The sequence below is a fragment of the Gadus macrocephalus genome, chromosome 12, assembly GCF_031168955.1.
Source record: "Gadus macrocephalus chromosome 12, ASM3116895v1".
NCBI classification, from domain to species: Eukaryota; Metazoa; Chordata; class Actinopteri; order Gadiformes; family Gadidae; genus Gadus; species Gadus macrocephalus.
In genome coordinates this window covers 22,098,222-22,114,442 of record NC_082393.1, presented here as the reverse complement: position 1 = coordinate 22,114,442, position 16,221 = coordinate 22,098,222, and the positions used below count along the sequence as shown (strand labels likewise).

Sequence of the window (16,221 nt, the reverse complement as noted above, 5' to 3'; positions counted from 1 at the left end):
CTGGTAGAACAGTGGAGAAGCTTGAGAGAACCGTTGGCCAGTGAAGGGCTGAGGGGAGGAGTTTTTATAAAGAAACAATATAGATTGAAGCCAGAGTTTGTCTCTGATTTGTTGTTTGTGGATGTGTCCAAGAAGACTGAAAGAGACATCAAATAATGATATTAAATAATGAATTCTTTTTTTTCTCCACTTCCATAACATTTTACATTCCCAGTGTGGGTAAAGGATAAGTATGAGAATTTGGCTTGTGAAAATATTTCGCAAGCATATGTCTGAGACCACATTAACCATTCTTATCAATATTACCTTTGATTGTTGCCCATGAAACCTAATGTTGCTTCATTCACATTACAACATTAAACATTGTCAAAACCATGTTGTTTGTCACGCTCCGACTACACCCTGCGTTTCCTCCATTTCCTGTATTTTATTCTGTTTTATTAACAAAGCAATCAGAAGCAATCTAATTGCAATTCAACAGTTTGGATGAAAAAGATGAATTCCTCAGCTTTTTTTTTCCTCTCCCTAATTCCTGTTAATTCCTATTTTTCTAAGTGTTTTACCACTGAGTTTACACTCAAATTATGCATATGGTACTTTTCTCGCAACAACGGCTTTAGAGTAATTGCAAGGAAATGATCTTGGTGGTTGGATTATAACATTTAAGAAATAATCTTCTTGTGAAAGCACTGCAAAGTTTAGAGTTACAGCGCACTAAATCATTTTAATGCTAAAACAGTTACTCCTATTCTATCATTGTCCCGTAGCTGCAGAGCAAGACTCTCAGCCGGCCTGGGATGGCTTATTAATGGGTTTAGTAGGGGCCGGCTTGTCATAGAGAAGGACCTGAGAGATTTGTGACTAGAAAAATGGCGCCTGAGGCCTAAGGGCTTGGAGGAAGTTTGCTAATGTGTCCTTCAGCGAGGCTGACTGGATCTTCTCAGAACCATTTAAATGGATGTTCTGTCAGGCCAAGGTGCTGGAAGGAAAATGGTGCCTGTTAATGAAATTACTGTACAGCTCGGGGGAACCAGCCAGGGCCAGGTAACTGTTTGTGTTTTTGTGTGTTTCCTTAGGGATTAGGTGTGTATCATTGTTGCGTATGTATGTGTTTGTGAGAGTATCATTGTGAATGTATGGGTATCCATGCGTGTTTATGAGTTATTGAGTGATTTTGTGTGTCCATGAGTGTGTGGAGTGTGTGTGTTTGCGCGTTTGTGCATGTGTGTTTGTGTTTGTGCCTCCGTGTGTGTGTGTGTCCATGTCTATGTGTGCCTCCGTGTGTGTGTGTTCCTCCATTTGTGTGTGTGCCTCCATGTGTGTGTGTGTGTGTGTGTGTGTGTGTGTGTGTGTGTGTGTGTGCATGCTTGTTTGCTGACCGGCTTCCCAGTGTTTTCCATGGCAGGTCTGCTGGCGGGTTTCAGTGGAAGTTGGCCCCGCGGTCTCCTGGTTGCAGGGGCTGCGATTCATCAAGCAGCCAGCGCTCATCCCCCCCCCCCCCCCCCCCTACCCAAGCCCCGACCTCCAAAACCTCAGCAGAAACTCTGCAAGCTTGTCTAGACCCATGAGGCCCTTCACGTTTCAGTCAGCAAGGTCGTAATGTGGCTAACCATCACTCCTTAAAGTAAATCTCCTAATGATCCGCGCTGAGGCCGCTGCACAGCCAGTGAATCTGGCCTGGAACCAGATCCCAAGTGGTCCCCCCGTAGACCCCGGTCCCTGGCTCAGACACTTAACCCCTCTCCAAACCCCCCCTCTCCCCCCCATTCCACACCTTGCCGAGAGAGGGGGGGGGCGAGAGGGGGACAAATACCCCCACCCACGGAAGGCTTGTGTAGCTGTCACTGGTGACGTCCAAGCTGAACAGAAGAGTTCAGAACAGAACTCTAACCCGAAGAACCCCTACAATCCGACAGACCATTGTTGGATTGGCCCACATCCTGCGGTTGAACCACACGGAGGAGCCCTTTAGATCGGCTTCTAAACCAACATCCTTGAGGGGTCGGGCAGCCAGCCAAGTCATTAGGCGCTAACACGCCATTCAAACACACACTAACAATCCAATTTTACTTTCAACGGCTACACCGATTGAGTGAAAGGCTTCCCTGGACGTACATCATGGATGGACAGGATCAGAAGCCAGAGGGCCCCCCCCTTCCACACAGAGACACACATACACGCATACACACACATACACGCACGCACACATACACACACACACACACACACACACATGCACACACATACACCCCCCCACACACACACACACATATACACACACACATACACACACAGACAAATTATTAAATGAATGGGGAGGATGATTCCATTTATCATGCTGACACGAAAGGCTGGTGTCCAGAAGAAGCTCTGTTTCTTGTAAATCTTCCTCTCCATTTGGGCCGGTGTGGTCATGGCTGGAGCACTACAGGAGAGGATGCAGACGAATTCCCTCAAACGTTCTCAGCATTTGCGTCTTTGACTGGTCCTCATTCTGCGTGGTCTTTCAATGTCCGTCTGTGTTTCCTCTAAGGTCCCAGGCTTTCTATGGTTTGTCTGTCTGGCAAGCCATAGAATCAGGGTTAGGGTCCCTGCATGGTGTATGCTGGTCCAGCTAAGTCTCTTGGCAGCAGATGAGAGGAAGATGAGGGAGGAAGACACAGAGCACAGTAAATGAAATGGAAGTGTTTTCAAGTTGTCTCGAGTTGGTTCCCATGAATCCCTTCACAGTCCTTCTCTCCCAGCCGAAGACTTTGGCCTCACTCGAAAGGGATTGGTCGACATGAAAACATTTAACTAATATTTAGCCAGATTCTTGTTTTATGTGTAAACCAATGCTAAGAATACCATTTATTGGCTTGTGTGGGTTGTTGTGTGTGTGCGGGGGAGGGTTAACTTTTAAGGTCACAGACTTTACTTATCCTGTGTGTGTGTGTGTATCCTTGCTCCAGAGTGTGTTTGTTGTGTGTGTGTGTGTGTGTGTGTGTGTGTGTGTGTGTGTGTGTGTGTGTGTGTGTGTGTGTGTGTGTGTGTGTGTGTGTGTGTGTGTGTGTGTGTGTGTGTGTGTGTGTGTGTGTGTGTGTGTGTGTGTGTGTGTGTGTGTGTGTGTGTGTGCGCGTGTGTGTGTGTGTGTGTGTGTATCCTTGCTCCAGAGTGTGTTGAGAGCATGAGAGAGAGAGAGAGAGAGAGAGCGGGAGAGAGAGAGAGAGAGAGAGAGAGAGAGAGACAGAGAGAGAGAGAGAGTGAGAGAGAGAGAGAGAGAGAGAGAGAGAGAGAGAGAGAGAGAGAGAGAGGGAGAGAGAGAGAGAGAAAGAGAGAGAGAGAGTGAGAGAGAGAGCGAGAGCGAGAGAGCGAGTGAGAGAGATAGAAGAGCTGTGCTGAAGTGTTTAACGCTCAGGCCAATGTGCACAAAAAAGTAATTTGAGGACAGAGCGGTCAGTCATGAATCAGGTGTCATACCTGCGACCAGGTTCAGCTCGGCGCCAAAACAAACACTTCCAAAGTGGAGCGAGGTCGGCTTGGACAGAGAGCCAGGCGCCATCACCACAACCTCTTGGTTCAACCTTCTGTATGGGTACTAGTGTTGAAGCCATTTAGCAGGTGCCCATGTCCTACCTTCCCTCTTCCTGTTGGAAACACATCTACTTTGACGCTGTGATCATAAGCATGTTGGTGTGCTCAGACACGGACACGCACATACACGCTGACACTAAAATTTGCTCAACTCTCTGTTACAGTTCATTTTTTTAATATTAAACCCTGTTGTTATGTGAGGAACTAAAAATGAATCAAGTTCTACCTCAACGACAAGGTTAACTGTAGTAACTAGAGCTCTGCAGTGGAAGAGTTTGTTCTTTTGTATTATGGTTGGCTACAAAGGTTCGAACTTGCCTGGGAGACAATTTTAGCTGCAATGGCTTTTTTACAGAGGTGAGGTAGTGAAGTTATGAGTTGTGTTCAGAAACTGTCGGATTATGCCTGCTATAAACTGATTTACATCCCTTGCCTTCACTTCATATCCTTTGACTTTGAGACTGTGAGAGTTGCCTCCAATATTCACTCCGGGCCAAATGCCGATTTATTTCTTGTAATCCAAAACGCTTTACCAGGACCAAGAATTTAAGCTAATCCACAGAATAATAAATATATTTAGATCGTTATACTTAAGAATGGGAAAAAAAAAAATGCTTATTCAATTTGGTGAATACGTACGAACATCCTGCAACCGATTTCTTCACCAGGTACCTTGCTCCATGCATAAAGTGTCTCGGAATCTTCTCATATCCGGCCCCTCATCCCGTCCCTCCCAACTTTAGACATCGTTTGCCCGGCACTAGGAAACCAATCCAATATCAAGGACCAATGACATTTAGCTTTTCAACATTCAAAACCAAGTAACTGCAATACTGGTCAGCCTAGTACCTATATTGTCCAAACTAATCAGTTTAGATTCCTGAATATATGGTTGTGTTTAGAAATACAGTAATCAGATCCCTCGCGGTGTTATTGCACCTCACAGTGGTGCAATTTTAAATTGTCAGAGCTGATTTGTTGCTGGGTTTTGCTGCAGCTGGCAACTCGTTCAGCTTGTGTCTATGTGTGTGTGAGTGTGTGTCAAGTTGTAGTCGGACTGATTAATGAAGCCAACTGGGAAGGAGAGCTCTTTGACAGTTATAGGTTTCACTGCCGATACGACCTGCTAGTTTTACAGGGCAAGACCGGGCCAACCCGAGTGTGGGTGTGAGCTCTTTAGCGAGGTTACCTTGTTCTGATTAGAAGCCCACCTCCCTTCCCCTCCGCTCCCTTTAAGGGGTGTCTGAGCACACTTGGTCACAGCCATTTAGACGAGGAAGTGGGATTAAGTTCTGGACGTCAGTGTCATGTCGGGGTGAATGTCCCCGATTTGCAATGCCCCCTCCCCCCCGTAACCCCTTTTGTCTCCCTACCTCCCCCAACCCCAGCGCTGTCTCTGTTTCTATGCTCACCCCTCAACCCCTCCCTCAGCACTGTAAAGCCCTGACTTCCATGTGGGTGCACATTGCTCATTCCCGGGCCACTTGGACCCTATGTGACTGCAGTAAATGTCACCTGAGTTGCATTCCATTCACTCTCAACAGTTGCTCCTTTATAGACCAGCCCCTTTAAAAAAGACCCCCGCTCACAGTTCATGTTTTCTCATTTTTACTACGTGCCAAAGACCCCTTTTCCTCCTTATATCCATCCAGCTATCCGATAACAGCTCTGGGTTTCATGTGAGTGCCTTTACTTATTTTCTTCATATGAGTTATGTCCTTTTCTGTGGTTGAAAAAGATACAGTCAGATTTTCCGCTAATGATGTATTTTGGCGAGAGTTAATGTACACTGATCTAATGGTTCACTTCCAGGACAACCTGTAATTGTAGCTGTGAAACAAACAATTCAAGTCATTTCAATGCTGATTTTCTCCTGTGCAAACACCGCCCCCATAGTATTCAATCCATAAGAAAGCCATGAAGACCGCATACTAAAGAGGATAAAATGGCGAAAGTACCCAGCTTTGTTTTGCTTTGGCTTTACATTTGGAGTGACGCACGCCAAATTCTACATTTCCAAGTGTTTGCCTGGCTGCAGTATTCACCAGTACTGTCCCTGAGGGACTCGGTTTGGCAGTGACGACAGAATGATTAATGCCCTGCTCCATGCCCACCTGCAGCTTTTTTAGTGGACATCCATAAAGTGAAAGAAGAGCGCCTTTCAAAAGCCAGCTCAGGCTGCTCATCTGAGTGGAAAACTGACAGTGAGGCCATCAACACCTTGTTTATGGATGCGCTGTACATCCAGAGAGATTGAATAAATACTGGATACAAGGAGCTGTGTAAAAAAGAATGTGAATAAGACGTCCCCATCATGTGCGCCATTCGAGATGAGCGGAAATGTCTTATTCCCATTCTTTTTACAAACAGCTCCTCTTATTCAGTGCTCGTTGTACAAAGCGCTGGTCTTGATTAAGCCAAGTAGGTGTAGTGGTCGTTATAGGAAGGAGTCTCCCTCGGAAAGCCACTATGGTTGTTTTAGTACGCTGATTAATCTTCCGTCAGCTGTTATAAAAGAGCCCAGTGTGGACTGTCTGTCTTTACCCAGCGCTTGCCAAGGACCAAATGGTCAGTCTGGGTAAGAGGAAACCCATCTTGGCACCCTTGAGCCGTGTCCGCTCCTGCCAAGGTAAGCTATCAGACTGTAAAAGACAAGCCTCTCGACAAAGCACAGTCAGAGAATGGGCAGTTTAAAACCCTACCAGAGAATATCATACTAACATGGAGTTTCCTTACAGGAAAAACTCTGCCCTTTTTGTATTATTCTTTCTTCCTTTCTTCCACTATACATTTTATAGTGGTTATATGATCGTCAGGCATGTTTAATTCCATGACACTGAAACATTGTTTTGAGAAATCGAATTTCCACAAATGACTGAATGAATGCCTTGACTTGATTCTTGGTGTTTTACATGTGCTTTATTATCTTCAAGGATCACATATTCAATATGCATCTGCATGTCAATGGTACGTGTAAACCTCAAAGTCACCAATGCATAGAACAGAAAGCCAGGAAAAAGTATTCATGCAAAGCAACCTTTTAAAAAAATATATATAGCCTAAGAGTTGTATCTGTCGGGTTATAAATGAAATCAAAAATCAAAATTCTAATTAGATTCAATCTTTCACACTGTGATTAAGCGATGGGCAAAAATACAATCTAAAACTCCTCAAGCCAATCGACTATTGCCGCGCGTGCATATCCACGTCCCTCACGCACTGATCTTGGTGAAACAAGGCGAGCAGTAAGGCTTTCCCTTGTGCTCGGTGAAGCGTCCCTGGCTGAGTGGATGCAGGCAGAAGCTGCAGGTGAAGTGCTCGGGGTGGTACTTGCTCCCCAAGGCGGAGATGCAGCGGCCGGTGATGGGCTGCTGGCAGCCCCCGCACAGCATCCCCTGCCGGGTGTGGAAGTGCAGCGAACAGAGGGGACGTCCCTCCAGCTCCATGAAGCTGCCTCCGGCGAAGGGCTTCAGGCAGTCCTGTTAGCAGGAACAGAGGCTATTCACTCCTTCAGCTGGGAGAGCGACACACAACTGTTTGAGTCACCGTTGGGATGGATCTGAAGTCACTGTGAGTTGATGACTCGAGATTTCCGACAGTAATTCAGACAGACGACATTAAGGAACAGGTACGGGGTTATAACATCTGGTTAAAGGATGCCTACAGGTGGACTGAGGACAATGGGGAACCAATCAAACCCAGACCCATTCAGCAGAGAGTGAAACACTGACGACTATTCTTCCCCGGGTCAGGATATAGAGAGAGCAGCTATGAAACCTGTTCTTTTTTATAGAGGAGAATATATATTAAACAAATGTTCGTGTCCCAATCAATTTCCAAGGTGATGTTTTTTAAATGAAGTCTCATTAATTATTACTCCTAGTCACATTAATAATGTTTGACATTAATAGTGTTGTTGTAACGGAAGCAAAAGTGCAAAATCGGTTAACTGGGACCAGGTGTAAGGGGTATTCAAGCGTGCCTATGGATCTCATGTAAAAGATACCTACTACACTCTTGATTTTAATTGCGACATTTCACAGCCTGTTCATCGGGCACCAGGTTTTCATTAGCCTAGGGGTGGTCAAAACTTGAAGCAAATGAAGAAGGCATGTGACTATCATTTCCAGTCTACCCTCCATCTTGGACCGGAGCCAGACCAGGTTGTGTGTGTGTGTGTGTGTGTGTGTGTGTGTGTGTGTGTGTGTGTGTGTGTGTGTGTGTGTGTGTGTGTGTGTGTGTGTTTGTGTGCAAGCATGCATGCACGTGTGTCTCTTGTGTGTGTGCACGTATGTGTGTGTGCGTTGGTGTGCATGTATGTATGTGGGTGTACATGCATGCGTGCATTTACGTGCATGTGTATCAATTTGCATATGTGATGCTGTGACCATGTGTGCTTGTGCGTGTGGGTGTGTGTGTTTGTGTGAGTGTGTATGTGGTCTGTGGTGCAGGACTCACAGCGCAGACAAAGCACTCTGGGTGCCAGGTGCCGTTGGCTGCATTCAGGTAGTTCTCCTTCACCGGCTCACTGCAGCCGGAGCACTTGGGAGCAAAGAGGAGGTAGAAGTCTCTGTTACAGTACGGCTTCCCGTCCTTCTCCAGGAAGCCTATTGGATAACAGGAGGAACCTCATTGGATGGCTGGCTGATTGGATGTCTGCACCTTGGGTTAACCATCCACACCCTACTTTGTGGAAGCTTGCCCAAGACAAAGTACAGCTCTCAGAGCGCAGCTGGCAACACATAGTGTGTGATTGCATTACCTCCATCCTTCCATCCTCCATGTACATTTGACTCTTGTGTTGGTAGGGTACAGTGTTAAATGACACAGTGTACACGAGTTATAAACGCAATACCTGTGGTTAACCGTGTGACCAGTGTCAAATGAAAACATTGTTTTTATGATTCTAACCCATATGTTCCACCGAAGAGAGATGGATGACAGACAGACAGATAACACGAGATGACAGGCAAACAGCTAACACAAGGCAATGATATAAGATACAGGTTATCTGACCTTCCGTCCCAAACAGGTTTCCACAGTGGGTGCAGAAAAAGTGTTCAGGATGCCAACTCTGGTCTAGGGCTGTCAGGATGTTCTGCGAGAAACCACAAATGTTTGGGAAATCAGGCATCAGTTTGTCATGTTTCTTGTGAACTCATTTTTTGATAACTACATCACTATAAGTAGAGGAACCTCCATGATTGGGCCCTTGCAGTATCCACAGCGAGGGGAAAAGAGACGATGGTAGTCCTTCTCACAGTAGGCCTGTCCATCTCTCTCGAAAAACCCTTGGGTGCCCAGCTCCTTGTTGCATGACATACACACAAAGTGCTCCGGGTGCCACACCTCGCCCAGGGCTTGGATGATCTGGAAAGACGTCAGAGAAAGGACATGCAGAGATTTAGAAGGAGATGTGGAACCTCCGTCTGTCATGCTGTGAGTGTTTTCATACCTCTAAGCCAGCCACACGTAAGCTCAATAAACTAAGTAAACATCTTGAAGCACCAGTCAAAAAACGATTACTTCAATTTGGCATTAATTAACATTTCATAAGACTTTTAAGACTTTTAATTCACATTTTTTTCAATGCTGCTTCAGTGCTTTCTCTGCTGATTTTATTGAAGTAATCAAAAAACAGTATTTAGAGTACTTGTACAATCGCCTTAACTTCTAACTTGTTGAGTAGGCTACTTACAATTGCTGCAGCGCAAAGACACATTTCAGAAAGGGAGATACCTTTCCCAGGATGCTCTTGCCACATGAAGCGCAGTTGCCCTTAGCGACGGTACGGACGCCAATTTTCTCCAGGTCAGAGCTCAACCCTCCCAGGAGGTCATCAATGGCGTCTACTTTCTTATTGGACGTTGAGGCCTTCCTGTCTGAACCTGCCGCGGGGGACGCGGCCGCCTTGTTCTCCTGCCGTCCACTTGTCACTTCCCCCTTCAGGGACTTCTTCTTTGAAAGCGGAGGAGGGTTTGAATGCGGAGAAGACAGAACCTAATTGATGAAAATATAATATAAATGTTGTTCTTTGTTTTATTTGTCGAGTACACAACTGTTGTCATGCCATGTCATTTACATTTTGCTCCGTCATTGAGTAACGAGATGGGTTTTGGCTCCTAGAAGGGACGCCTCTATAAGGAACCACGTTGAACACTTTGCGAATACTGCCCTCTTCTGAAAAATCTGGGTAATGTGTCCACAACGTTTAACCCTTATAAGGTGTTCGGGTCTGTGGGACCCGTTTTCAGTTTTTAGCTTTATAAAAGTGATACAAATAATTATTATTTTGAACTAAGATTCATTGGCTTTGGCTCATTTTCTGTGAGGAACATGAATCAGAAAACATTTTCAATGACCCCCCCCTGTATACCCCCCCATCACATTTATATTACACACAGGGTGTTCGGGTCCAGTGGACCCGGAGCTAGTTTAAGTGTGGAAATCATAGGTTCTGTGCACCCTCATTTTCCCTTCTTCCTCTGTGTGTGTGTGTGTGTGTGTGTGTGTGTGTGTGTGTGTGTGTGTGTGTGTGTGTGTGTGTGTGTGTGTGTGTGTGTGTGTGTGTGTGTGTGTGTGTGTGTGTGTGTGTGTGAGAAAGAGAGAGGGGGAAAGAGTAAAGCAGGTGAATGGGCCCTTGGTGTGAGCACCCACAGTGTGCACCCACTGTTCCCGCACAAGGTTGCAAAATTGGAGCACCCAACACTATCAAGCTTGGGGACCTGACACTATAAAAAAGCTCTGTCAGCGTGGTTCCATACCACAACTAATCAAGATGGCAAAGCAATTCTCTGTTCAGACTGCCTTACAGCTGATATTTGAAGAGACAGAGGGTTTTGATGGTGATGCAGAGGAAATAGTTTCGGAAAGTGAGGATAACATTTCAGAGTTTGAAGAGGAGGATGAGCATCAGCCAGCTCCGAAACGTAAAAGAGCCTCAGGACTAGCCCTTCAGCAGCCAGGACAAGCCTGCGAGCAGCAAGCCCCAGGACCATCCCATGTGCAGGCAGGACCAGCCCGCGAGCAGCCAACCCCAGGACCAACCCGCGAGCAGCCAACCCCAGGACCAACCCGCAAGCAGCCAGCCCCAGGAACAACCCGCAAGCAGCCAGCCCCAGGACCATCCCGTGAGCAGCCAGGACCAGCCCGCGAGCAGCCAACCCCAAGACCAACCCGCGAGCAGCCAACCCCAGGACCAACCCGCAAGCAGCCAGCCCCAGGAACAACCCGCAAGCAGCCAGCCCCAGGAACAACCCGCAAGCAGCCAGCCCCAGGAACAACCCACGAGCAGCCAGCCCCAGGAACAACCCGCGAGCAGCCAGGCCCAGGAACAACCCGCAAGCAGCCAGCCCCAGGAACAACCCGCAAGCAGCGGACCAGGCCGTCAGCCAAAAAGAAACGCTGTGAAGTGTGTGGACCCATGATGGACAGAAAAACACAATATACATGCAACCAGTGCAAAAAATACATATGCAATACACACAGTGAGACTGCCCCTCATGTGTGGTATAGTCTGATATACGTATAATGGCCGTGTTCAAAGGCTTTAATGTGTTGTTCAGACAGATGTTATTGAGTATGTTTCAATTTCTAATGATGTTGATTATTTCCCATGAGTTATGCCTGTTTTATGAGGCATTTCCTTATTTTGTTGCATTTTAATGCAAAAAGAAACAAAAACGAGTGGCACCTCTATTCATAAATGTGATTTAACAAAGGTAAAGTGAACAAATTTAACATATGTGTTGTTTATATTACTTGCAATTGGGATGAAGTAACCATCTGGTGAGTATTTAAAAAAAAAAGCTTGAGTATGTTGAATTAAAAGGCAATGGGTCCACCAGACCCAGCAGCACCTCCTGTGTAACAAAAACACGAACACCCTATGAGGGTTAAGCAGTTACAACCGTTCAATGATTTTGACTATTTTATTGTTCTTGTATCCACAGTAGTGGCCTGAAAACTCTTCAGGATAGATTACACTCTGCTAACTCCCTCTTCAATCCACTCCCAGAAGGTTGAGGGCCATCAAAACTAAAACCTCCCGCTTCCTCAACAGCACATACTGCAAAACCAAACATCTCTTAAAGGTGACATACCACCAGGTGTGAGTATGATTAGCCTTACAAGCAGTTTGGAAAATCTGCCCCATATGACATCACTAGTGGGCGTGTCCACCTAGATCTATTTTCGAAACGGCTTGTAAGGCTAATCACACTCACACCTGGTGGTATAATATTTCTCCTTTAACAACTCTACATCCCTACACTAACCCTGGCCTGTCAACCAGGTGTAACTGGGCTATATGTCTTATGTGTGGGAATGTCCCTTTTTTATTCATCTGCCTATATGTTGTATCTAAGTGGGATCCTTGGGATCCGGGTCAGCACCAGGCGGTCAGTACCAGGCGGTCAGCGCCAAGCTCAACGCTGTAACTAAACCGGACTTGTTTCCTTTACCCCGTATAGAGGATTGTATTGATGAAGTCGGTGCAGCCAAACTAGTAACGAAGTTAGATCTCCTTTAAAGAGTATTGGCCAGTGTTGTTAACTGAGGGGGCTCGTGAAGTTTCCGCTTTTATCACGCCTAAAGGGTCATTTTCTTATCGAGTCGTGTCGTTCGGGTTGCGTAATGCTCCGGGGACATTTCAGAGATTAAATAGTGTGTGTCATAGTGTGTGTTATAGTGTGTGTTAAAGTGTGTCATAGTGTGTGTCATAGTGTGTGTTATAGTGTGTCATAGTGTGTGTCATAGTGTGTGTTAAAGTGTGTCATAGTGTGTGTCATAGTGTGTGTTATAGTGTGTCATAGTGTGTGTCATAGTGTGTGTTAAAGTGTGTCATAGTGTGTCATAGTGTGTGTTATAGTGTGTCATAGTGTGTGTCATAGTTTGTGTTAAAGTGTCATAGTGTGTGTCATAGTGTGTGTTAAAGTGTGTCATAGTGTGTGTCATAGTGTGTGTTATAGTGTGTCATAGTGTGTGTCATAGTGTGTGTTAAAGTGTGTCATAGTGTGTGTCATAGTGTGTGTTAAAGTGTGTCATAGTGTGTGTCATAGTGTGTGTTATAGTGTGTGTTATAGTGTGTGTCATAGTGTGTGTTATAGTGTGTCATAGTGTGTGTCATAGTGTGTGTTATAGTGTGTCATAGTGTGTGTCATAGTGTGTGTTATAGTGTGTCATAGTGTGTGTCATAGTGTGTGTTATAGTGTGTCATAGTGTGTGTCATAGTGTGTGTTATAGTGTGTCATAGTGTGTGTCATAGTGTGTGTTATAGTGTGTCATAGTGTGTGTCATAGTGTGTGTTAAAGTGTGTCATAGTGTGTGTCATAGTGTGTGTTATAGTGTGTCATAGTGTGTGTCATAGTGTGTGTTAAAGTGTGTCATAGTGTGTGTCATAGTGTGTGTTATAGTGTGTCATAGTGTGTGTCATAGTTTGTGTTAAAGTGTCATAGTGTGTGTTATAGTGTGTGTTATAGTGTGTCATAGTGTGTTATACTGTGTGCTATAGTGAATAGTGTGTGTGTGTGTGTGTGTCATTGTGTGTGTCACTGCAACCCAGTCGCCAGTGTGTGTGTGTGTGTGTGTGTGTGTGTGTGTGTGTGTGTGTGTGTGTGTGTGTGTGTGTGTGTGTGTGTGTGTGTGTGTGTGTGTGTGTGTGTGTGTGCTTGGGGTGGCTGTTATTAGCTTCAGTGTGTGTGATTGTACTTGCCTGTTATGTTTTTTTCACATTATTTAGTTACCTGGTAATGGTTTGGTAATGGTGAAATGGGATATATTTTGGTATTCGATGTAGGTTTTGTCTAGCACTTCAAATAGTTTATTGACTATACTTGTGGGTGGTAGGTTTCTGAATAATTATTGTCTTCACTTTTGGTGGTGTTTTGGGTTGTGGGTAGGATCAGCGGAAACCTGGGGTTTCTGTCTTTTTAGGGGGAGGGTGTGACGGCTCTCAGCTCATTTTGTTTGGTTGCGTTCGTATTCTGTCTGCTTTGATTTGGCGCAGACGTTTTGCGCATTTGTGGATTTGTTAATCATTTGCACGCTGGGAATACGAAATAAACCACTGTTTGTTCATGGTGAACCCTACTCTGGCCCTCTCATTTATGTTGCATCCTTCTCGGCTGTGCCATGCAGGATACTGCATGGTTGAAATTATGTTCTATGTTTTACGCGTCTTTTGTGTGGGTCTTTGTTATGTACTGTCATGAGCACACTGAAACAAATCCCTAGCAACTTGTACAGAGTTGTATGGCAATAAAGTATTGAATATTGAATCTCTCTTCGTAGGCAGTACATTTTTTCCAATTGCATGAAATTCTGTACGTATTTTCTTCATCATGCACAACAAATGTTGACAGAACAGAAAATTACTAAACTCTTCAAAACGTGTACACATGTGTTCCTGTGGATGCATGCGTTTTATTCTGGAAATATTTCTGGATGAACTGGAGGAGTCAATACTCTTACCCCTTGGCCGAGGCTGTGCAGTTCCTGCAAGATGGAATCCAGCTCTTTACCGGCGGAGGCATGGCTTGGTGCTGCCACCACGGGGGATGGCAGGAAACTGCAGAGGCAGGGGCAGAGAAAGAGGCAGAGGCATAGAGAGAGAGAGTGAGGGATAATAATATAACATGGTACATTTTTCCACATATAGGTTACATCTATCATTATTCATATTCAACCTTAAGGTCCAAATCGATATGGTTCAACATTTAATTTAATGAGCAACAGAAGCAAACTCGAGTTTTAAAGGTTAGTCTATTGTTTAGGATCAGTGAGAGAGTTACAACCTGTACACATTTGAAGCACAGGGTTTTCTGCTTTTTTCAAGCACACTGGGAGGCCCCATGTCAACACCAGCTCCTGCAATCTGAGATCATGACATATCATGATGACACATATGGTGATGTTTAGGAAGGCAATCGCATGATACATATTGATGCAATAAATTGCATTTTTTTTAATCATTAAGAGATTCTGTATTGATTTCTGTACTTCTCCATGGCTGGAACTGCTTGTATTCAGTGGCACCGTTTCAGCAAAAGATGAATTCACAGCCAACTGCTCCAATAGCAAATCTACATTCCGAAAATAACGTAGAATATGAGCATCAACACATGCATGCTTTTTTGTCCCTCTCTTTCTCTCTTTAACTATCACTGAAAATATAATTTTCCACGCTGTGGTTAAATGGCCCAGATTGTTAGTTGCTTGCTCTTGCAATTGAGGTTGCTTCCTCAGGAAGTGACACAAGTTGAAGGTAGAGAAGTGAAACGTACCAAGATGTTGCACACAAGATTATGCTGCCTTCGTTACACAATCAGTCATTAAAGGTTAAAAAAAGATTTCATAATATTTTTATACTGTGCGTAAATTTTTCCTAAGGGGAAGTTGACTAAAAGGGTGTTGTTCTTCTAGAGGCAAAATATCACTTTAGCTTTAGTCAAAAATACATCTACAACATCTACAACCATATACATCCACATCAAGATGTAATTCAGTTATTTTCTTGCCCTTAATCGTTTTTTGTGGAAAGATTATGAGGTATCCATCCCAACACGTCGAAGTAATAAAAAGCAGTACCAATTCATTTAAATTGGAGTACTGGAATGTAAGTCAATTCTTCTATACATTTTTTACAAATGAGAATGCATTCTTAAAAAGGTGAAATGACATACATAATCTGTATAAAAATACATGGCTATTCATGAACTAATATTAAAAAATACATATAGGCCTACTGCTTAGCAGTAGGCCTATATGTAGAAGACAGATATGAAGTAAAACAAAACGTCTTACCCAGTTCATCCAAGTCCATGTTTGCACTCTGTCTTGTAAGCCTAAATAAGTATCAGCTCATATCTCTCGCTCTAATTTTCTCTCTCACTCAGGCCCGGCCCTGGGCATAGGCAGTATAGGCGAATGCTAAGGGCGCATCCATCGACAGGGGGCGCCAAAAATATGTCTTTTTTTTTCTTTTTTTTGCATACTGTATTCATCTAACTTTAACTTCAATGTTAATATTACTTAGTACCAGTAGTTATGTCGAAATAAATATCAGACAACATAACATAACATGTAAAATAAAAGAGCGCCCTAGTTTCCAAGCGCCCTATTTTCAATCTAAAATAAAAGAGTCTCTCAAAGACAAAGCTTTGCAGCTCCTCTGAGTGTATGAACATTGGTAGTCGAATTTACTGTGCGATCCAAAGGGGTGGGGCGCCAGCAAAAAATCTTGCCCATAGGGCGCCAAATTGGTCAGGCCCTGCTTGATTGATTGATTGATTGATTGATTCTATTTGACCATTCTTGACACAAAAATATGAAACAACAACCAACAACAGCCATACATTATATCAATAAAGATAGTCAAGGATGACACAATAAAGCCCTAAGGCTTATTTCCATTGTGGTCCTTATAGGGCACTCTCTCTGTCGCTGTGCCTGTGAGTTAGTAACAATTTGGTTTCTGACACACTATCACCTGACCATACGCACACCAACACAAACAGGATGATCTGTCAACAGATCATGTTGTGTTATTTTGTTTGTTTGTTTGTATGTATGAATTAATGAATTATTTTTATTTATATAAAAAAAGATATATACACATTATATATATATATATATACATATGAATTATTT

General features: G+C 44.2%; 1 protein-coding gene across 1 annotated transcript; it reads right to left on the bottom strand.

The window, feature by feature from the left end:
* Positions 1-6,470: 6,470 nt before the first annotated feature.
* Positions 6,471-15,529, bottom strand: lpxn (leupaxin). The gene is made up of 9 exons (XM_060067465.1): positions 15,376-15,529; positions 14,572-14,654; positions 14,367-14,446; positions 14,044-14,140; positions 9,313-9,573; positions 8,770-8,943; positions 8,590-8,671; positions 8,032-8,180; positions 6,471-7,052 (listed from the first exon to the last, which is right to left on the bottom strand). The coding sequence occupies exons 1-9, from the start codon at positions 15,392-15,394 to the stop codon at positions 6,786-6,788; spliced, it is 1,212 nt and encodes a 403-aa protein (XP_059923448.1). The 5' UTR covers positions 15,395-15,529; the 3' UTR covers positions 6,471-6,785.
* Between the last annotated feature and the right edge of the window lie 692 nt (positions 15,530-16,221).